We start from the raw sequence: 22,470 nt of genomic DNA, 5'->3' as shown, positions 1-22,470 counted from the left end.
TTGTCGCGGTACTCTTGTGAATGACGGCAGACTGACCCAGAAAAGATGTCGTTGAATAAAGCTGTTATTTTTGTTTTCTTTGCGCACAAAAAGCATTTCGTAACAGCTTCATAACATTACAGTTGAGTAATTAGGGTGAGTAATTAATGACAGAATTTTCATTTTTGGGTGAACTACCCCTTTAAACAAAAGAGCACATTATATCAGTGAAAGCATCTATATTTCAGTGCTGCTGGCACACCTAAGCCAGTTATATGCTGCTGGCATAGATAGCATAAAGACCACATGTTTTACAATACAAATAATACAATAATACATAAAACAATGTTTTAATGCATTATGCTAACATATCAATTGATATTTCAGAGAAACCATTTATAGCGCTCAATGATCAGATGTTGCAGACTGTGGAAGCAACTGCTGGCCAGGAAGAGGCAAAAATCCTGGTTAAATATTATGCTTATCCAGAGCCCTCTGTCAAGTGGTAAGTGATTACTATACTATATTATGTTATGTTATGTTATGTTATATTATATTATATTATATTAAAAGTACCTATAAAGAATAGATTAGGATTTTGTGTAAGTCAGACTGAACTTTTCACTCTTGTCCATCCAGGTATAAGAATGATCAGCAGATAGAGTGGAAGGATGAGTACAGAATGAAGCCCAACAGAGGATCTCTTACTATATATGGGGTTACAGAGAAGGATGCTGGGAATTACACTGTTGTCATGACAAATAAGATTACCAAGGAGGAGCAGAGAAGAACATTTCAACTGTTGGTTAATGGTAGTGAATCTCTTCTCTTCTCTTCTCTTCTCTTCTCTTCTCTTCTCTTCTCTTCTCTTCTCTTCTCTTCTCTTCTCTTCTCTTCTCTTCTCTTCTCTTCTCTTCTCTTCTCTTCTCTTCTCTTCTCTTCTCTTCTCTTCTCTTCTCTTCTCTTCTCTTCTCTTCTCTTGGTAGTGAATCTCTTCTCTTCTCTTCTCTTCTCTTCTCTTCTCTTCTCTTCTCTTCTCTTCTCTTCTCGTCTCGTCTCGTCTCGTCTCGTCTCGTCTCTTCTCTTCTCTTCTCTTCTCTTCTCTTCTCTTCTCTTCTCTTCTGTATTAGTCTGTTAACTTGTGTGTTTATATGTACAGTTCACCCTAAGATCTTTGAGAAGGAAGTGCCGTTGGATCGAGATGTTCACATGTACGGCAGTAGCCCTACACTCAGATGCACAGCTAGCGGAGGATCCAGCCCTGTCACAATACAATGGCAGTGGATGCCAAGAGAGGACTGCCCAGTCAGATTTCTGTAAGTCTTATGTCACATGATTTGATGCAATGTTCTTGTTTTGCTTCAAATGTAACCTGTGTAATACAGCCAAGAATGTAAACTGTTAAAAATAGAAACTTAATGTCAGATAAACGTGTCATTCATGTGGTAACATCAAAATGAACTGTTTTTTTTTTCAAGTAAATTTATTAAAAATATTAATTAGTATAACTCAATTATCCTGATTTAATTAGGTTAGGGAAGTAAAATGATGTGAAGATTGATTGCACATGCCACATTTTACAGTTTATACACACATGCATTATTTTTGTTAGTGTTTTACCAACATATTATTTTTGCTTCAGTGCAAACTGCTTATTTTCTCTTTAATCATATTGTACTATATCATGAGAAAAAAATCTAATATCTTGTGTGTGATATAGTGTACATACACCAGTATACCCAAACATACTGTATGTAGAGTATGTTTCTTTCTTGTTCTCTCTTTTCTCTCTTTTCTGTATTTTTATATCTGCTCGATTGTCTTCTGGACAACTGTCAGATCAGCAGTCTTCCCCATGATTGTGAAACTGAGAGACCATTTTGAAGGCTCAGGAAACCTTTGCAGGTGTTTTGCATTGATTAGCTGATTGGCATGTCACCATATTCTAATTTGTTGAGATAGTGAATTGGTGGGTTTTTGTTAAATGTGAGCCAAAATCATCACAATTAAAAGAACTAAAGACTTAAACTACTTCAGTCTGTGTGCATTGAATTTATTTAATACACGACTTTCACAATTTGAGTTGAATTACTGAAATAAATCCAGTCCTTTTCCACGACATTCAAATTTATTGAGATGCACCTGTATTACTGTAAACATTTCTCTTGTATGACAAATCTATTCATGATATTTTTCATTTGTACATTCATCTGGAAGAAATATAATGCAAATGCTAAAACACGTATATCACAGCAAAAACAGAATTTCCTCTTGACCTCACAAACAGCTTGCTACTAGGAGGCAGCAGAAACCAAACAAATCTGCATTTGCCTGTAGCAAAACCTGTCAAAATCATACTCTCTAAATGGCAACATTTAAAAAGTTAACTAAAAACAAAAAATTTAATATTTTTCCTGTATTTGTGTGGGGAAGCCAGTAACTGTGTTAAGTTGATGATAATATCATTAGTCATTGTTTTGCTGACAAATAAGCATGGAATGAGAATGTTTGCATGTCCTTGTTTGCTCAGTGCTTTGGCATTTTTATTCCAAGAGAAGATGTATCAGAATTGTGCAGGCATATTTGTTCCTGGTGTTTAAGTGTGTCCCACAGTGCAATTCATTGGCACGTTGTGCTCTAAATGGGCATTCATCCTGAAACGACTGTTGTGATTGGGCAGCCAGTATGAGAGAGATCTGCTATACTAAGAAATCAGTTTCAGTGAGCTTTGGTTGAATCGTGACTTTGATTGGCAGCCTGCATTCACAGAACATCACTTCCAAGGATGTTGTGATCATGTAATGAGCATTTAGGGCCAGGCATCACGCAAGCCTTATCTTCAGATTGCACCCTCACCTACTTCCGTAGTCCTCATCACAACTTCCTGCTGTTCTAAAAGCAGACGCATTCAAATCCCGTGTCCTTGATCAAACATGAAAATAACACAATGTCTGTCACTGCGTCCTACTAACAAGAGTTCACCCTCGCTCTCACCTTTCATTACAGCTTTTATGTGTCCTATTTTTGTGTTTGTCCTTTTTTCCATCTCTTTTTCCCTTTTCCGCTCTGTCTCGTCTCCCATGGCTGACCTACATGAGGTGCTGATGTCCAACCCAAGTCTAAACCTGACATTTATAATAATTCCTATTGCTCATAAATATGTGTGGCCCAGAAGTGGAATAAGAGAGGAACGGAGTCTGTTATAGGATGGTCTAAATTTAGACGGGTAATAATAGGTGCATTGTTGTTGTTGTTGATTTCGTGTGGTGTTTTCTGTTCCTGCTGGAGATGTGTAGATAGTTACTGCTTTACTTTTTAATATTTTACGAGATTTTTTTGACTGCAAAAAAACTGGTAAATCATATTATTATGTGTTATTCACAGACCTAAGTCAGACCAAATTGTGATTAAGTGTGACAAGTGGAGGGAGATATCAAACAACACTGGGAAAAACCCCATCATCAGCCCCACATCTGTCATTGAACGCTCTCTTAAGGTAAACATCAATTCCAGTAGAGTGCCAGTGTGCTGTATTCAGCTCAGGCTTTGAACATGCAAAAAGCTATTTCTAAACACAAAATATACTGCTGGGTCCAAAAGTCTGAGAATATGATTCAAAATCTAATTTAAACCTGGCAATAAATGTGAAGCAAAGAAATGTTAGAATGTACTGTAAAATAAATAAGATTCTGCACTATTTCTAGGTCACTAATCAAATAAGTGAATGTACAGCATGAAGCGATTTGTAAGATGGTCAAATATTTGAAGCTTAAGATGGTCTGTGGATCATCACAATGATGCTGGAGAACATGATCATCAGATTTTAAGCACACTTGTTAAGTTCACGGGTTTCGCTTTCATTAAAGCAAAAGAGGCACAAACCATTTCTAAATTTACATACATTTTTCAATTGAACTATTCACCCAAATTTGTAATGAAAATGCAGAGGAGAAGCATTTTCACTAGTGATTTGAGACTTTTGGACCACACTGCATTAATGGTTATTCTTGGTGAATCTGACTATAATATATTTTTTAAATCATCCATTGCCTTCGATACTGTTTTGATGATCTGCTGTTCTCCAATAGACCATCAGCACACTGAAGATCCAGAAAGCAGTTGATCATGCTCTCTACAGGTGCATTGCTTCCAATAAGATGGGAATAGAAGAGCGGGTCATTGTGTTTCAAGTAGCTCGTGAGTGCTGACACAGTCTTCACTCTACATCCCAACTTAAATAACTGCAATTAAAATTTAAGAAGTGGTCAAATCTGAACTTTTGATGTTTGTCTTCATCACAGGTTTCCTCAACCTAAGTGTCCTCCCCTCCAGCAATCCTATTGAGGGAGAGGATGTGGTAATGCACTGTGTAGCCGATCGACTGCTGTATAACTTGCGTTGGTATCGGGTAACAAACATAGCCAACCCTGATGCCTCTCCAGCAGCCGTGCCCTGTGATACCCTTACCCTGTCACCTCTCCACCAGACCAATATCACCATATCAGGCCTGCAGGGCACCAATGCAACACTGGACCTGCCCATACCCAATGCCACATTGATGGACCAAGGCCTGTACGCTTGCCAAGTGGAGAACGTGGGCACCAGTGAGAGAACCTGCTTACTTCACAACCTCAGACTCAGAGGTTAGTCCATAGCTTTACATTGAGTGATTTTTACTTGTTTGAGACTTGTTTGAAAACAGTCATTATTTGTGTAATTTCATTTGTTGGTGATGCTAGTGGTGCAGAAATTGCACACTTAATAGACTATATTTAGTTGCATTGCTCAGTTTGCATATGTTCAGATGGGACATACTGCAGAAATCTTGCACAAGCTTGAATGTACATCACAGATCAGTTTATATGTTTCTGCAGCTCTTGAGATGTCGAGAATTGTGACCAATCTGACTGACCAGAGAGTGAATGTAAGCGACTCTACTACTCTAGTGTGTGAAGTGTCTGGCACACCAACCCCTAGTGTAGTTTGGACTAAAGACAACCAGACCGTCATGGAGGGATCAGGTGAGCAACGTAAAACCTCTATAGAAGTACAAATATATTATAGGTGCAAGAATAAACAACTCTCTCTATATCCGCAGCAATAATCAATTTGCAGTTGCCTTAGGGTTGGAATACACTACACAGCTTTTGCATGGATTTTTGCCGTTTGCATTTAAATTAAGATAAATATTAGATTAACAACTTAAAAAAAATAGGAATATTAGAAAGAAAATGAGAAATGTTGCTGAAAAAAACTGAAAAAAAGCTATAATGAAAATAAAAAGGTAATTCAAAATATGAAAAAATATTATAATAGTATATAAATAATACTAAAATAACACTGTTGATGAGTCAGCACTGGTTGCCAAATGCAGATTTTGAATAGTTGGAGTTGACAGATTTCACAGAAAATCATGTTGCATATAATGGCCACAGATTCAGATTTTGTACCTTTATACTATGAATCAATTTACTCGGAGGATATCAGTTCACATGTTGGAGGCAAATCTGATTTTAAATAATCGTAACTCAACTCTGAACTCTTTTTGTTTGACCACAATTCTCAGGATTGAGAAGAAATTAATTTATTGTTTTGTTAAGCTGAATCTCTTAATTTGATGAGTCAGCACTGGTTGCCAAATGCAGATTTTGAATAGTTGGAGTTTACAGATTTCACAGAAAATCATGTTGCATATAATGGCCACAGATTCAGATTTTGTACCTTTATACTATGAATCAATTTACTTGGAGGATATCAGTTCACATGTTGGAGGCAAATCTGATTTTAAATAATCGTAACTCAACTCTGAACTCTTTTTGTTTGACCACAATTCTCAGGATTGAGAAGAAATTAATTTATTGTTTTGTTAAGCTGAATCTCTTAATAAAAAAAAAAAATCAGTTTTAGTGTGCTTTACAGACAAAATGAACAGCAGAAACTCTGAGAGGTGATTAGTTTTCTTTTCCCTTCATTTTTGAGATGAATATTCCAAATGTCTAATAGCTACCTGTTCATTTAGATCTGGGTTCCAACAGAGCAAACAAAAAGAGTGATATCAATTATAGTGCTGCTGTTACTGCATGTCACACAAATTAAATATTGATTAATTTTTTTGGTAATACACTGTATAAAGTTGTAATAGGCAATTGTTACCTTGAGAAGCTATGTCTGTCTGACCCTTAATGAATTATAATCTGTTGTAGTCAAGTGTATTCATTGATATTAAATAATATTTATTGATTTGAGTAAAACCAGTTTAGATGTTATGCCATGAAACACATTAATTAGGCTACCTGACAAAACATTTTTTACAGTGACAGTAATGTTCATGCATTTCTGTTGTCAGGTGTGATTCTGAAACGGTCAAATCGTGTCTTAACCATCCAACGGGTGAAAAAAGAGGACAGTGGTCTTTACATATGTACGGCGTGTAACCAGCAAGGCTGTGACTCTCACGAGGCTCGTATTACTGTAGATGGTGAGTGTGTAAACAAAACTCATTACTTGATTTATTTATTTTATTGGTTTGCAGTTTTTAAAAAAGGGCAGTTGGACCTAAACATTTTTTTTCTGTGAAGTTGTGCAATACATTAATGTAAATTGTTTTTGAAAGAATCCTCTTATGCTTACAGAGGCATCATTTATTTGATAGAAAAATACAGTAAAAACAGTAATAATGTTTAATTTTAAAATAACGGTTTTCTATTTTAATATATTTTTAAATATAATTTATAAGTATAATTTATATACAAGTAAGTTTTCTTATTATTATCAATGTTGAAAACAAAAGAAAAGCATTTATTTAAAATATAAATCTTTTGTAACATTATAAATGTTTTTACTTTCACTTTTGATAAATTGAATGTATCTTTGCTCAATAAAATGATCAATTTCTTAAAAAAATAAAACGTTTGAACCGTAGTTTTATACCAAAAGACGGCAGGTAGATTCGCAGTAGTTTGTCTCAGTCTCCCACTGACTTTTTGCCTCATTGAGATTTTGTTGTAATCAAGGCCTTGTGGCAAAAATAGCTCTCTTTTTAGTCTGTCAGGAAGGGGGCTCTGTTAGTGTACATCCTTTAGGGAGTGCTTAAAGAAAACAAAGCAAAATCCCAGAACACAAAAGAAGAGAGGGGCGTCCCACCCTCTCTCTCTCTCTATCACTCTCTGTCACACACATTTTTCCCAGTCACGTACATCTCTGTATGGTTCCGCCTCTTGCCTCACACACATAAAGGACAGAGAGCGCAAAGGCACACAAATAACAGAGACATGCTCAGTGTGTACGTGACTCGTTTCTCGGCATCACTGTTTCTTGTTGTCACTGCAAAGGCGACTGTCGCCTGACTGTCGCAACAAGAAACGTTAACTGTTCCCACAAAGAGTAAAAGATAGGAAGAGAGAAAGAAATCAACTAAATCATGTAGTGATCCACTGAGCAGTTGCATGTTCTAATATAGAAAAGAGAACATGGTACTTTTCATCTAATGTGATTTGGTTCTTGTTGGTCTTAGTTTGATTGGATGAAATATCAGGTCAGCAAACAATTCACATTCCTTGCTCTTGTAGCCATGAAAGCACACCCAGCAGCACACAAATATTTCCTGTAAACTAGGTTCTTCCAGGCAATTTGTGCCTCCCTTTGCTATTAATATAAAATGAAGAGGCATTTTTCCAGCTCCTCTCCGAAAAAATAATATATTTATCTAGTTCAATAGGACTTTTCACATTTTTTTGTGCCACAGATGTCAATTCATGTCATGTATTTAATATTAATATTTATTAAAATAATATTTAAAGTTGGTATGATCTATCTATCTATCTATCTATCTATCTATCTATCTATCTATCTATCTATCTAATAAATTTTGGTTAAATCTTATCTATCTATCTATCTCTATCTATCTATCGATCTATTCAATTTTGGTTAAATCTTATTTGTCTATCAGTCAATCAATCAGTCTGTCAGTCAGTCTGTCTGTCTAATCAGTTTTGGTTAAATCTTATCTATCTATCTATCTATCTATCTATCTATCTATCTATCTATCTATCTATCTATTCAATTTTGGTTAAATCTTATTTGTCAATCAATCAATCAGTCAGTCTGTCAGTCAGTCTATCTATCTAATAAATTTTGGTTAAATCTTATCTATCTATCTATCTCTATCTATCTATCGATCTATTCAATTTTGGTTAAATCTTATTTGTCTATCAGTCAATCAATCAATCAATCTATCTATCTATCTATCTATCAATCTATCTATCTATCTATCATTTGCAGTTGCCTTAGGGTTGGAATACACTACACAGCTTTTGCATGGATTTTTGCCGTTTGCATTTAAATTAAGATAAATATTAGATTAACAACTTAAAAAAAATAGGAATATTAGAAAGAAAATGAGAAATGTTGCTGAAAAAAACTGAAAAAAAGCTATAATGAAAATAAAAAGGTAATTCAAAATATGAAAAAATATTATAATAGTATATAAATAATACTAAAATAACACTGTTGATGAGTCAGCACTGGTTGCCAAATGCAGATTTTGAATAGTTGGAGTTTACAGATTTCACAGAAAATCATGTTGCATATAATGGCCACAGATTCAGATTTTGTACCTTTATACTATGAATCAATTTACTTGGAGGATATCAGTTCACATGTTGGAGGCAAATCTGATTTTAAATAATCGTAACTCAACTCTGAACTCTTTTTGTTTGACCACAATTCTCAGGATTGAGAAGAAATTAATTTATTGTTTTGTTAAGCTGAATCTCTTAATAAAAAAAAAAAATCAGTTTTAGTGTGCTTTACAGACAAAATGAACAGCAGAAACTCTGAGAGGTGATTAGTTTTCTTTTCCCTTCATTTTTGAGATGAATATTCCAAATGTCTAATAGCTACCTGTTCATTTAGATCTGGGTTCCAACAGAGCAAACAAAAAGAGTGATATCAATTATAGTGCTGCTGTTACTGCATGTCACACAAATTAAATATTGATTAATTTTTTTGGTAATACACTGTATAAAGTTGTAATAGGCAATTGTTACCTTGAGAAGCTATGTCTGTCTGACCCTTAATGAATTATAATCTGTTGTAGTCAAGTGTATTCATTGATATTAAATAATATTTATTGATTTGAGTAAAACCAGTTTAGATGTTATGCCATGAAACACATTAATTAGGCTACCTGACAAAACATTTTTTACAGTGACAGTAATGTTCATGCATTTCTGTTGTCAGGTGTGATTCTGAAACGGTCAAATCGTGTCTTAACCATCCAACGGGTGAAAAAAGAGGACAGTGGTCTTTACATATGTACGGCGTGTAACCAGCAAGGCTGTGACTCTCACGAGGCTCGTATCACTGTAGATGGTGAGTGTGTAAACAAAACTCATTACTTGATTTATTTATTTTATTGGTTTGCAGTTTTTAAAAAAGGGCAGTTGGACCTAAACATTTTTTTTCTGTGAAGTTGTGCAATACATTAATGTAAATTGTTTTTGAAAGAATCCTCTTATGCTTACAGAGGCATCATTTATTTGATAGAAAAATACAGTAAAAACAGTAATAATGTTTAATTTTAAAATAACGGTTTTCTATTTTAATATATTTTTAAATATAATTTATAAGTATAATTTATATACAAGTAAGTTTTCTTATTATTATCAATGTTGAAAACAAAAGAAAAGCATTTATTTAAAATATAAATCTTTTGTAACATTATAAATGTTTTTACTTTCACTTTTGATAAATTGAATGTATCTTTGCTCAATAAAATGATCAATTTCTTAAAAAAATAAAACGTTTGAACCGTAGTTTTATACCAAAAGACGGCAGGTAGATTCGCAGTAGTTTGTCTCAGTCTCCCACTGACTTTTTGCCTCATTGAGATTTTGTTGTAATCAAGGCCTTGTGGCAAAAATAGCTCTCTTTTTAGTCTGTCAGGAAGGGGGCTCTGTTAGTGTACATCCTTTAGGGAGTGCTTAAAGAAAACAAAGCAAAATCCCAGAACACAAAAGAAGAGAGGGGCGTCCCACCCTCTCTCTCTCTCTATCACTCTCTGTCACACACATTTTTCCCAGTCACGTACATCTCTGTATGGTTCCGCCTCTTGCCTCACACACATAAAGGACAGAGAGCGCAAAGGCACACAAATAACAGAGACATGCTCAGTGTGTACGTGACTCGTTTCTCGGCATCACTGTTTCTTGTTGTCACTGCAAAGGCGACTGTCGCCTGACTGTCGCAACAAGAAACGTTAACTGTTCCCACAAAGAGTAAAAGATAGGAAGAGAGAAAGAAATCAACTAAATCATGTAGTGATCCACTGAGCAGTTGCATGTTCTAATATAGAAAAGAGAACATGGTACTTTTCATCTAATGTGATTTGGTTCTTGTTGGTCTTAGTTTGATTGGATGAAATATCAGGTCAGCAAACAATTCACATTCCTTGCTCTTGTAGCCATGAAAGCACACCCAGCAGCACACAAATATTTCCTGTAAACTAGGTTCTTCCAGGCAATTTGTGCCTCCCTTTGCTATTAATATAAAATGAAGAGGCATTTTTCCAGCTCCTCTCCGAAAAAATAATATATTTATCTAGTTCAATAGGACTTTTCACATTTTTTTTGTACCACAGATGTCAATTCATGTCATGTATTTAATATTAATATTTATTAAAATAATATTTAAAGTTGGTATGATGTATCTATCTATCTATCTATCTATCTATCTATCTATCTATCTATCTATCTATCTATCTATCTATCTATCTATCTATCTATCTATCTATCTATCTATTCAATTTTGGTTAAATCTTATTTGTCAATCAATCAATCAGTCAGTCTGTCAGTCAGTCTGTCTGTCTAATCAGTTTTGGTTAAATCTTATCTATCTATCTATCTATCTATCTATCTATCTATCTATCTATCTATCTATCTATCTATCTATCTATCTATCTATCTATCCATCTATCTATCTATCTATCTATCTATCTATCTATCTATCTACTCAAATTTGGTTAAATCTATCTATCTATCTATCTATCTATCTATCTATCTATCTATCTATCTATCTATCTATCTACTCAATTTTTGTTAAATCTTATCTATCTATCTATACTCAATTTTGGTTAAATCTTATCTATCTATCTATCTATCTATCTATCTATCTATCTATCTATCTATCTATCTATCTATCTATCTATCTATCTACTAAATTTTGGTTAAATCTTATCTATCTATCTATCTCTATCTATCTATCGATCTATTCAATTTTGGTTAAATCTTATTTGTCTATCAGTCAATCAATCAATCAATCTATCTATCTATCTATCTATCTATCTATCTATCTATCTATCTATCTATCTATCTATCTATCTATCTATCTATCTATCTATCTATCTATCTATCTATCTATCTATCTACCTACCTACCTACCTACCTACTCAATTTTGGTTTAATCTTGTATCTTTTTGTCATCTTTTTTTGTGATGTCTGATTGATCATGTGACCCATCTCACAGGTGCAGAAGAAAAGATGAATGTGGAATTGATCATGCCTATTGGTGCCGTGGTCATCGCCATGATCCTCTGGCTCCTCATCGTCTTCGTCATCCGTAATAGGAAGCGGGTAACATTCCATCTCTTTCCCTTTTCCTCGTTTGCTTCCCCTCTCTCTTTTTCATGCACAGGCGCACACTTCGCTCTCCTGACTGATCAAAATTGACTACCCGGATTCGGCTTACGTCGTCTCTATTGTATGCTCAGCCAACATTCTGCTGCGATGCGTCACGTACACCGGCCAGCCGTGGGCCCAAGTCCTGCTGTACCCCAGCCTTAATTCTGCCTCTGAGTATGATAGTGGCTTCCAGTAACTCATTAGTGGGTGTCTTTATAATGAGGGCTTGATTCTGGGATACTCAAGCTGGACAATGTTGGAGGTCTTCACTGTGTGTTTGTCATTCAGTCATGCTCACACTTTCCATCCCTACCTCTTTCCTCTCCCGCAGCCTAATGAAGGAGATCTGAAAACTGGCTACCTGTCAATCATTCTGGACTCAGATGATATGCCAATGAATGAGCACTGTGAGAGACTGACCTATGATGCAAACAAGTGGGAATTCCCACGTGACAGACTGAAGCTAGGTGAGACTTGGCTGAACGTGAGAAATAAACCAATAATAATTATAAAAAAACATAAATATCCAGGTTAAATTAACTAGGACCAATATGGAATGGCTTTCCAGTACTTTTGATTAAAAAAAAAGTATATATATTCAATAGAAACATTCTGTCTTCATTTAATGAGTGTACTTGTTCAACGCAATTAGTTCATTACATGAACTCCCTTTTGTTAATGGAAGACCTTGTAATATGCAATATGTTTGTCTAGAACAGAAAATATTTTACTATCTATTGATTTGGAGTAGCATTTATTTGCTTGTTTGTTAACTGGTTAATTGGAATCTGCATTTAAATCTGGGACTACTAACATCAAATGCAAGAATTGTACCACTGGACCAAAGTATACTATGTAACACATTCAGTGATATGTTTTTTATTTCTCTATATAACATTTATTTATTTTGTTAGTTAGTTGTTGGTTAATTGGAATATGGTTTTGATTTTAGGATTAATCACAAGCAAGAATCATATCATTGGACTATATGTATATACATATATACTATATTATGTATATACATAATACATATATACTATATGTATATACTTAAGTGATATTTATATATATATATTTTAATATATTTATCTGTATTAATATGTTTTATTTATTTATTTATTTTATCTATATATATATATATATATATATATTATCTGTTCTTATATATTTATCTATATTATCTAGATTTACTTGCATTTGTGTATATTTAATTTTGAATTATCATTTAGTTTTTCTTTGTTTTCTAATGTAAGCAAATACATATATTTAGTAGCCTACCATTATAACGAGGTGTCAAAATGTTATGGAACATATTATGCATATTTTTTCTTCTTGGGGATGGAGAGGTAAGCATATCATAACTTGCCTAAAATCACCATCAGATTTTTGGCTTCTGACATCTTTAAAGTCTCAATTTAACCTCTGGAGCAGCTAAAATATTTGCACAATATATTATATACAATACACAATATATATATTAAGTGTTCACAAATGTGTACTACTATGCTTTCCAGGAGAGCCGCTGGGCAGAGGGGCATTTGGTCAAGTTGTGGAGGCGACCGCATATGGTATTGAGAAGGCCACCACCTGTACTACAGTAGCAGTGAAGATGCTCAAGGGTATGAGGCATCTGTTCACTGGCCTTAATAAACTGACTGCACATATCTTTCATAACACAACTGACAGCAGCATTATCAATCTCCAACAGAGGGCGCTACCACCAGTGAGTACCGCGCTCTGATGTCTGAGCTGAAGATCCTCATCCATATTGGTCACCATCTCAATGTGGTCAACCTTCTAGGAGCCTGCACCAAACCAGGAGGTGAGTATCCCTTTAAAACCCTAAAAAAAAAAAAGTCAGAAATGCCACAAAGTGGTTGTGCATTGTTGAGAAGAACGCGTGTGCCCACATTAAAGGCCTTTCTTCTTCTTCCTCTCTTTCTTTCCTACTTTAGGACCCTTGATGGTGATTGTTGAGTACTGTAAACATGGTAACCTCTCCAGCTATTTAAAAAGCAAGCGAGGAGAGTACAGTCCCTACAAGGTAAATTCCATCATTACCTAGTGCAACTAGTAAAATCAGGCTGTGATGTGGTTTTGAAGATCTCAGCTCTGATGTGGTCAGATTGATTCGGGTGCCTTATGTAAGACATAAGCCAACTGTAAGGCCTTTAAATGTTGTTCAAGTTTGAAGGTGTTATGAACTGTACCTGATATGTTGGTACTTCTTGGCCCTGACAACAACGGAAACTGATCCACACGTGTTGTGTTTCTCAGAAGCGAACGCCACGGATGCCGTGCAGGAGGGAGGTGCAGCAGGAAGAGGATTTGCATGAGGGGGATCTGGGTCTGGGAACCAGCACTCGGCTGGACGTCTGCACTGGTACTGCCATGTGCACCAGGATGGGAGAACAGACCACGACCCAGCTGCAGGATGAACAAGGTACTGTATATTAGTCTGTTGGATACTCTGCACTGTATCTGGATGGAGATAAAATGGCACATTTTTATGTGTTTTTGTCATTTTAATATATCAGTTTTTGTATTTCTATTCATCTTTTACTCCAACTTATTTATTTCAGTTAGTTGCCAATGTTTTTAAAGTTTTAAGTTGATCAAATATTTTGATTTGACATTATTTCAGCTTTATTTCAGTCACCGAAAACAATTTTAATTGTTCTAAACTTTTTTTTTTACTTTAAAAAACATATTACCAAATGTAGCCTAATGTAAGATTCAAGATATATTCTCTATTAGAATATAAAACTAAAATAATAGTAATTATTCTAATTATTAAGCAGCTTTAATGAGCTCATTATTTAAAAACCTACAGGGAATTTTTGTACTTTTAAATATTAATTTGTCTCACTCTAAATTTTAAAATATTTTTTTCAATAATAAATACATACGCAAATAAACAGTTAAATTATTTTAATATTATTAATGATTCTTTTAATTATTAGGCAGCTTAATGAGCTCATATTATTTGAGAAAATAAATGGAATATTTGTAAAAATGTATTTGTCACACTATAAATTAAAAATAAGTACAAATAAAATTAACTGCAGAATAAAAAAAATAAACAAGCGGCATAATTATTTTATTAATAATTCTTCTAATTATTAGGCAGCTTAAATGAGCTCACATTATTTGCAAAAATATATGGAATATTTTTAAATACTTTTAAATACGAATTCATCACACTGTAAATTAAAAAATAAAAACATATATATAATTCATTAATTTGATAAAAAAAAAAAAAATATATATATATATAATTATATAAAAAAAATCAAATTAATGAATTAATAAAACAAATGAATGCAAAATACTTTTAAATACGAATTCATCACACTGTAAATTAAAAAATAAAAACATATATATAATTCATTAATTTGATAAAAAAAAAAAAAAATATATATATATATAATTATATAAAAAAAATCAAATTAATGAATTAATAAAACAAATGAATGCAAAAAATATTTACAGCACACAAAATAAACACTTTGTTTTACACATATACATACAGTAAATATTAACCTAAAATCTTCATAGTAAAAAAAATGTATTATGTATCATCTGCTCATGTATAGAGAGTTCAGACTGGGATCACCTGACGATGGAGGATCTCATCAGCTATAGTTTCCAGGTGACAAAAGGCATGGAGTTCCTAGCCTCTCGAAAGGTAAAACTGAAACACATGACCATGGTCTGCTTGTGTGTATGTGTGTGTGTGTGTGTGTGTGTGTGTACTTTGTTCGTTAATGTTTACAATTCATTCAAGATGATTGCTTCAGTCATAATGCTACTTTGTGTTTGTAGTGTATCCACCGGGACTTGGCAGCCAGAAACATCTTACTCTCTGAAAACAACGTGGTAAAGATATGTGACTTTGGGCTGGCCAGAGACGTTTATAAAGACCCTGATTACGTCCGCAAAGGAGATGTGAGGACTCTTACTACACACACAGACAGCTTGATTTCAGCTGTTCAGCGAAATAGACTCATTTATACTTGAGCATTTCCTTTTTATCATCACAGGCTCGTCTTCCTCTCAAGTGGATGGCTCCTGAGACCATCTTTGACCGCGTGTACACCACACAGAGTGATGTTTGGTCATTTGGTGTGCTGCTCTGGGAGATCTTCTCACTTGGTAACACAATATTTGATATTAACATGAACACTGAGCTTATTAGACAGCATAAACCTACTATAATAGGCTGACTCGTCCTCATGGCCCATCATTTTTGGTGCAGGTGCGTCTCCATACCCAGGTGTGTGCATTGATGAGTCTTTCTGCAGGCGACTAAAGGAGGGAACCAGAATGAGAGCTCCAGACTATGCCACACCTGAGATGTAAATATACTTCACACTTTTAATCTTGCCGTAAAATTGAAGGTCTGTGGAAACAAGCAGTTGTTTTAGGTTTTTGTAGTCCTGGCGATACTAGTCATAGTGTTTCCGGTGGAAAATGGGCATAAGTAGTAGTACCTACAATTTTGTTTAATTTAGTTTTGTTTACATAGCAGATGGACCTTATTCTTATTATTGAAATAAGAGATGTGGCAACTGACTGAATCCTGAAAATGTAATCAACCCCATCTCTTCCTTGTTGTTGTGAAATTCTTCCAGATACCAGACCATGCTGGACTGCTGGCTTGATCGACCTAAAGACAGGCCAACCTTTACTCAATTAGTCGAGCATCTAGGCAATCTGCTACAAGCTAGTGCTCAACAGGTTAGACTTGACTCCAAGTATATGTTTTGTCTCATTCATGTTTTTTTAGTAATTGAGACATACATAGCGAAATAAATAACTATAATTACGTTGTCTTGCTTTACATTAAAGGGGTCATATGATGCTGCTAAAAATAACATTATTTGGTGTATTTGGTGTAATGAAATGTGTTTATGCAGTTTAAGGTTAAAAAAACACATAATTTTCCACATACTGTACATTATTGTTTCTCCTCTATGCCCTGCCTTTCTGAAACGCGACGATTTTTTCAAAGCTCATCGTTCTGAAAAGTGAGGTGTGCTGTGATTGGCCAGCTATCCAGTGCATTGTGATTGACCGAATACCTCAAGCGTGTGACAGAAATGTTACGCCCTTCACCATATTGTGATGATACCCTGTCAGGCCGGAGCGATGATTCAAAAACATGAAAACCCATTATAAACGAGGCATTCGTTGCATCCAGTGGGGCCATAATTAATGATTATAATGACTTATACTGTCTTTTTACGTGTTGCGTTGCATCGCGCCGCGTAAACATAAAACCATGTCTGCATTTCGGAGAAATGACAAACAACAAGCACTACTCTACACTGCCCAAAATACTCGCTTTAAATATATAAAATATAAAAACTCTTTAAATATAAAAAACGTCAGAACAGCCGGCATTGTAGTCTACTCTACCAGGATCAGGAAACAGTCCTCCATAAAATGTGCTGCACACATCTGTATATTTGGGTTGAAGTGTTCTGGAACAGTGTTGTAAATACAACTTAACCACGGATTTCTAGTCGTGTCCATTTTTGGAAGGCCAAACAAAGTAGTTTCGCTTTCACAACGAAACAGTGACACACACCGCGGCCTACAATGAGCAGAGGTGGCGGCTTGAGAATGGCACGGCCGGCGATTTCGACGAAGGAGCGTCCGGAAGGACATGTGATGACTCCGGGCTGGACTCCGCTTCGTCCACGGTGAAAGCCGATCCGGCGATCCACAGCGCAAAGTTTGTAGTATTTCCTCAGCAACCAGCACGGATCAGCTCCAGGCATGATGAAGCAGATATCGTCCTCTTTTAGAAGACCAAACAAAGTAGTTTCGCTTTCACAACGAAGCCCACAGCGTCTTTACGACATGGCGGTGGCAACAACAAAACTACAGTGAGAATAAAAGTTACGCCCTCTTTCTTTGCGTGAACATTTGAGCGGCGTTATGCAAATCTTCCCACATAGTGATGTAGATATGTGGGGGTGTGTTAGAACGAGCCGTTTTAGGTAGGTGTGGCTGACTCTTAACTTTTATAAAAAATATATCTTTGGATTTGAGACTTTGCAACTTTACAGATCTTCTTTATGCACCAAGAGCTTGTAACACTCCTAAGAGAAAGGAACATTTTAAATCGCATCATATGACCCCTTTAAAAATACTTTAAAATAAGATACATTTACTTAATATAGTAAATTAATATATTAAGTCTTTTATTTTTTTCCATTTATATTTTGAATGATTATTTTCTTTACTTCATTGGCAAATAGTTTTCTACTGTTTGCCAAGCCTAAACCAGTGTTATTTTAATATTATATAGATACTATTATATTATTTCTTAATATTTAGAACTAGCTTTGTTTATATTTTCAGTTTTTAATTTTTTGTGTCTTTTGTCATTTTAATATATCAGTTTTTTGTATTTCTATTCACCTTACATTTTTATTTTAGTTTTAGTAATTTTAGTACTCCAACTTATTTATTTCAGTTACTTGCCAAGGTTAAATTGATCATTTTCACTAATGTTTTTTTAGGTGTATCTAATATTTTGATCTTACTTTATTTCTGCTGTTTCAGTTACCGTTTTTTTAAGTTTTAAACTTTTTTTAAACTTTAAATAAAATTAACAAATGTAGTTAGATGTAAGATCAAAAGATCTTATGCAAATTCACATCTCATGTAAATTTGGATGGTTAGATATTTTTTATTGGAAATTGACAAAAATAGGAATAAAGTGACTTTTGCAACATGTAATGGAACATGGTTCAATGTAACAAAATTGAAATCTTTTAATTGAACTATCATTTGTTACCTGTGTTTTAGGATGGAAAGGACTACATCCCTCTGACAAACGGAGAGATGGAAGAGGAATCAGGGGCTCCTCACCGCAGTGTGACGTCGAAAAGAGCTTTCAATGCAGGCAACAAAGAGGCCCAGCTCCACTATGACAATGCTCCACCTCTGGGGTTAGTTACAGTAACTTATCTGTCTGGTGTTTTGTGTGTGTGTGTGTGTGTGTGTGTGTGTGTGTGTGTGTGTGTGTGTGTGTGCAGTTGTTGGCATTACTGACTCGAATCTGATTACTGACTGAAACGAATTAGATTTATTTATATCCTTGCAAGCACTGATACTTATCCCCACCCCAGTTATCTGACTTTTATTATGTTCACACAACATTGAAGAGCTGACATTTGTGGATATAACGTGCTTAACCTCTCCTTTGACAAACTAATGCAACAATGGTCCCACCCATGCCTTTCCTGACAGGTTCCCACAGCAGATCGACAGTTGCGGTGTGCCAATAAGTATGACAACTTTTGTGGACATTCCCCTAGAGCACACTGCTGTAATGGTAAATAAACTCTACAATACTACAACTCGGATCTCACCATGATCCAAAAACACTTTCAGCAGAAATTAGACATTTTTACTGCAAAAAAAAATGACACTGCAGTTAATATAGATTATCTTGATTGGTGTAATTAAATAAAGTCAAGTTGATTCAGGAAATGAAATATTTTTTATATATTTTATAATTTTATAAATATTTTAGATTTATTTTTAGATTTTTAAAAAATATATTTTTGACTTGTCAATTTGAAATGCTCTTTCTTTGTACAGAATGGTCACATGGACTGTGGCGTGGGCTTGTCACGTGAGCAAATGAAAGCTTTGGATCGGCAAGCGCAAAGACCACTTCATTTCAGGTGACACATTCATCCTGATCTCAGCAGAGCTACAAACCAAGGCAGTTTCACAATCATATAAACACGTCCATGCTTTTATCCGCAGCCCGCTACTGCGATGCAAGAGTAAGGAGTCTTTAGCATCTGAATCCTCCAATCAGACCAGCGGCTATCAGTCCGGCTACCACTCTGATGATGCAGAAGCCCCCATATACGCCAACGAGGAGATGATCCTGAAGAGAGACATTCGGATGAAACCTCCACTGCCCAAGAGAAATGACAAGTTCAGTGCAGAGGTCCGTTATAGTGCGCCTCCAGTTTAACATCCGTAGCACTTCAAACAGTCTTCCTCTTTATGTTATTCAGAACTTTAATGTAGTAGTTCTGCCAAAAATGAACATTTCAGTTTCATCATTTAAGGCCCGTTCACACCAAGGATGATAACTATAAAGATAACAATAAAGATATAGTTCTAAAAATCTTTCTCAACATTAAAGAATAGCAGAGTTCACACCACAGCTATAACGATAAAGGCACAGAAAAACGATATCGTTGGAATCACTTTCAGAACGATTTTTTTTTCAGCTGATGAACGATAAAATCAATGAAACCCAATCAGAATCAATCCTACTATTTAAAGCGGCAGACGCGGGTGCGCTTAGAATAAACAGAGGATATTGTCCGCTGGTGTGGACGCTAATATCGTTATCTTTATAGTTATTGTTCTTGGTGTGAACGGGGCTTTACTCACCCTCAAGTTGTTCCAAACCTGTGAGTTTCTTTCTTCTGCTGAACATAAAAAAAGATATTCTGAAGAATGTTGGTAACCAAACAGTTGACTGTAGCCATTGACGTCCATAGTATGGATGAAAAAAATACTATGGAAGTCAATGGGTGCCAGCAATTTGCTTACCAACATTCAAAATATCATCCAGAAACTCATACAAGTTCGGAAAAACTTGAGGGAGAGTAAATGAGGAAACTGAAATTTTTCTTTTTCAACTATCTTTAATGTAATAGTTCAGCCAAAAATTACAATTTGGACATCGTTTCCTCACCCTCATGTCTTTTTAAATCCTGTTTGACTTTCTTTCTTCTGTTAAACACAAAATGAGGTATTTATAAAACAGTGTCCAAGCTGCTCTTTATGATGCTTTATGATGCTCCATTTTGGAGCTTGTCAGCCCTTGGTCACCATCCACTTACACTGTCTGGTAGATTACAACTTTTTTTTGTTGTTTCTTAGAAAGTCATACAGGTTTAGAAGAACATGGAGGTGCATAAATGACAAATTTTTCTTTGGTGAACTTTGCTTTCATGCTCATGCATGACAGAACAGCCAAAGGGCAATTTCCTACCTAAAATGAGTAGCAACCTTCTCACTTTTCATCCCGTATTAGGTTTTTCCTGCCATTACTCATAATATCGCAACCACATGACTGCAGCATGACTGCAAAAACAACAAACTGATAAATTGGCTGTCGAGCTTCGATTGAGGTGCACCATTATCACTTCTTTCATAATTGTATGCGTAAAGGAACCACTGACTCATTTGTACTGTTAACTGTTTCTTTTATCATACTCGCTTTTTGAAATAAATGTAATATATTGTTTTGGAACAGAGTGTTTTGGAGCAGATAAGATGTATGTTTTAGTTTTATTCTTCTAAATGTCAGTGGAGTTTGGAGAGTGAGAAAGCCTTAGCCATACAATCATGTTTACACAGACTGCGGAGCAAGAGTGGTCTCTCAGTGTGTCCACGCCACTTCCTGAGCAAAGGCATGCCCTCTTCCTACCGCACAGGAAATAGCAACTGGAATGTCAGACAATTGAGTGTGTGAATGTTTTCCATTATTTGTCTTCATCTTTTGCATTGTCTTTAAACGTATCGTGACCAGACTTGTTCTCCCCCAAGCAACAAACAGTCTGTCTGAATTTTGTTTTCTCAGCTTTGTTTCTCGGTTGGCCTTTTGATTGTACAGTTTATAATGAGGGCCTTCTTTGTCTTTGTAAGAAAAATTTCAGTATTTTGCCATTATGATTATATTATTGAGTTACAAGTCCATTAATGTAATTAGTTTTTTAAAATAAACACTCTTGCCATTTAAAAGCAACATTTACGTGTGCGTGTTTGCATGCACAAGAGTGTGCCGATCTTTTGCGACCCCTCTCTTCCTGTATCTGTTTCTCTGTGACCCTGACGAGACAATGTACTCGTATCTCCAGTTATTTGTGTGAGCCTGAGAAAACGGGACAATGCGTTTCAGCCTCTGTGAACAAGACTTGCTTTTTTTCTACTAGCGTGTGCATTTTGGGTTTCAAGCGTTTGTATTTTTGTGTATGTGTGGGTGTGAACTCTTGGGCCTGAGGAAACAATGCTCACACAGCCTTGGGTGTTTTCCTAGGAGTTTTGCTCTCAAAATGGCTGCCCAGAATAGCATGCACAAGGCCATCAAAGTGCGGTGAGATCTGTGCTCTGGGCCTTACTTTTCATCCAGCTATTGTTTACATTTATCATTGTATTAATAATAATGAAAAAAAAAACTAGGTTAGTTGATTCACATCATGTGTCTCTCCCATGGAAGAAACTATGAACACAAGTGAAAAATCAAAAAACATTTTATTAAAATTTTTGATCAAATAATTTTTTTGTGTCACATAAAAATTGACATGAATTTAGTAATGTCTGTCGCCGTTTAGTAACGCATCACCGTAGCACCATTTTGGAGAATAACCACTGAATGCAAGCAGCGTATGCTCTTCTGTGTCAGCCGCGCTGCACGGATGTGCTGTTTTCATTCAAATCAAAGCATAAATACATGTAGAAAACGTATCCTTGTGTCGCGGCCGACACAGAATAGCATACGCTGCTTGCGTTCAGTGGTTATTCTCCAAAATGGCGCTACGGTGATGCGGAGAGACACAGAGGAGACGGATTGTTGAATAAAGTCGTTATTTTTGTTTTCTTCACATACAAAAAGTATTCTCGTCACTTCATAATGTTACGGTTGAACCACTGGCAGGTGGACTATTCTGACGATGTCTTTCATACTTTTCTGGACCTTGACAGTGTTATTTACTTGGCAGTCAATCGGACAGTCACAAGCCTCCCGGTGTTGTGCCAAATT

At 35.4% G+C, this 22,470-nt stretch overlaps 1 protein-coding gene across 1 annotated transcript in view; it reads left to right on the top strand.

Annotated features, from left to right (window-relative positions):
• Window positions 1–19,790, top strand: part of kdr (kinase insert domain receptor (a type III receptor tyrosine kinase)) — a 38,036-nt gene extending 18,246 nt beyond the window's left edge. The window contains exons 8-30 of the mRNA XM_016294262.1: window positions 367–484; window positions 619–791; window positions 1,139–1,295; window positions 3,364–3,475; window positions 4,068–4,176; window positions 4,281–4,622; window positions 4,854–5,000; window positions 6,326–6,457; window positions 11,503–11,609; window positions 11,989–12,124; window positions 13,172–13,276; window positions 13,366–13,479; window positions 13,613–13,701; window positions 13,935–14,100; window positions 15,254–15,345; window positions 15,483–15,605; window positions 15,701–15,812; window positions 15,916–16,015; window positions 16,292–16,397; window positions 18,480–18,622; window positions 18,924–19,008; window positions 19,278–19,363; window positions 19,449–19,790. Coding sequence (XP_016149748.1) covers window positions 367–484; window positions 619–791; window positions 1,139–1,295; window positions 3,364–3,475; window positions 4,068–4,176; window positions 4,281–4,622; window positions 4,854–5,000; window positions 6,326–6,457; window positions 11,503–11,609; window positions 11,989–12,124; window positions 13,172–13,276; window positions 13,366–13,479; window positions 13,613–13,701; window positions 13,935–14,100; window positions 15,254–15,345; window positions 15,483–15,605; window positions 15,701–15,812; window positions 15,916–16,015; window positions 16,292–16,397; window positions 18,480–18,622; window positions 18,924–19,008; window positions 19,278–19,363; window positions 19,449–19,665 — 3,071 coding nt within the window. The 3' untranslated portion in view covers window positions 19,666–19,790. The remainder of the gene's footprint in view (window positions 1–366; window positions 485–618; window positions 792–1,138; window positions 1,296–3,363; window positions 3,476–4,067; window positions 4,177–4,280; window positions 4,623–4,853; window positions 5,001–6,325; window positions 6,458–11,502; window positions 11,610–11,988; window positions 12,125–13,171; window positions 13,277–13,365; window positions 13,480–13,612; window positions 13,702–13,934; window positions 14,101–15,253; window positions 15,346–15,482; window positions 15,606–15,700; window positions 15,813–15,915; window positions 16,016–16,291; window positions 16,398–18,479; window positions 18,623–18,923; window positions 19,009–19,277; window positions 19,364–19,448) is intronic.
• The last annotated feature ends 2,680 nt before the right edge of the window (window positions 19,791–22,470 follow it).

This window comes from Sinocyclocheilus grahami, unplaced genomic scaffold, assembly GCF_001515645.1.
Source record: "Sinocyclocheilus grahami isolate Dianchi unplaced genomic scaffold, SAMN03320097.WGS_v1.1 scaffold314.1, whole genome shotgun sequence".
NCBI classification, from domain to species: domain Eukaryota; kingdom Metazoa; phylum Chordata; class Actinopteri; order Cypriniformes; family Cyprinidae; genus Sinocyclocheilus; species Sinocyclocheilus grahami.
This window is presented reverse-complemented; position numbering and strand designations above follow the sequence as displayed.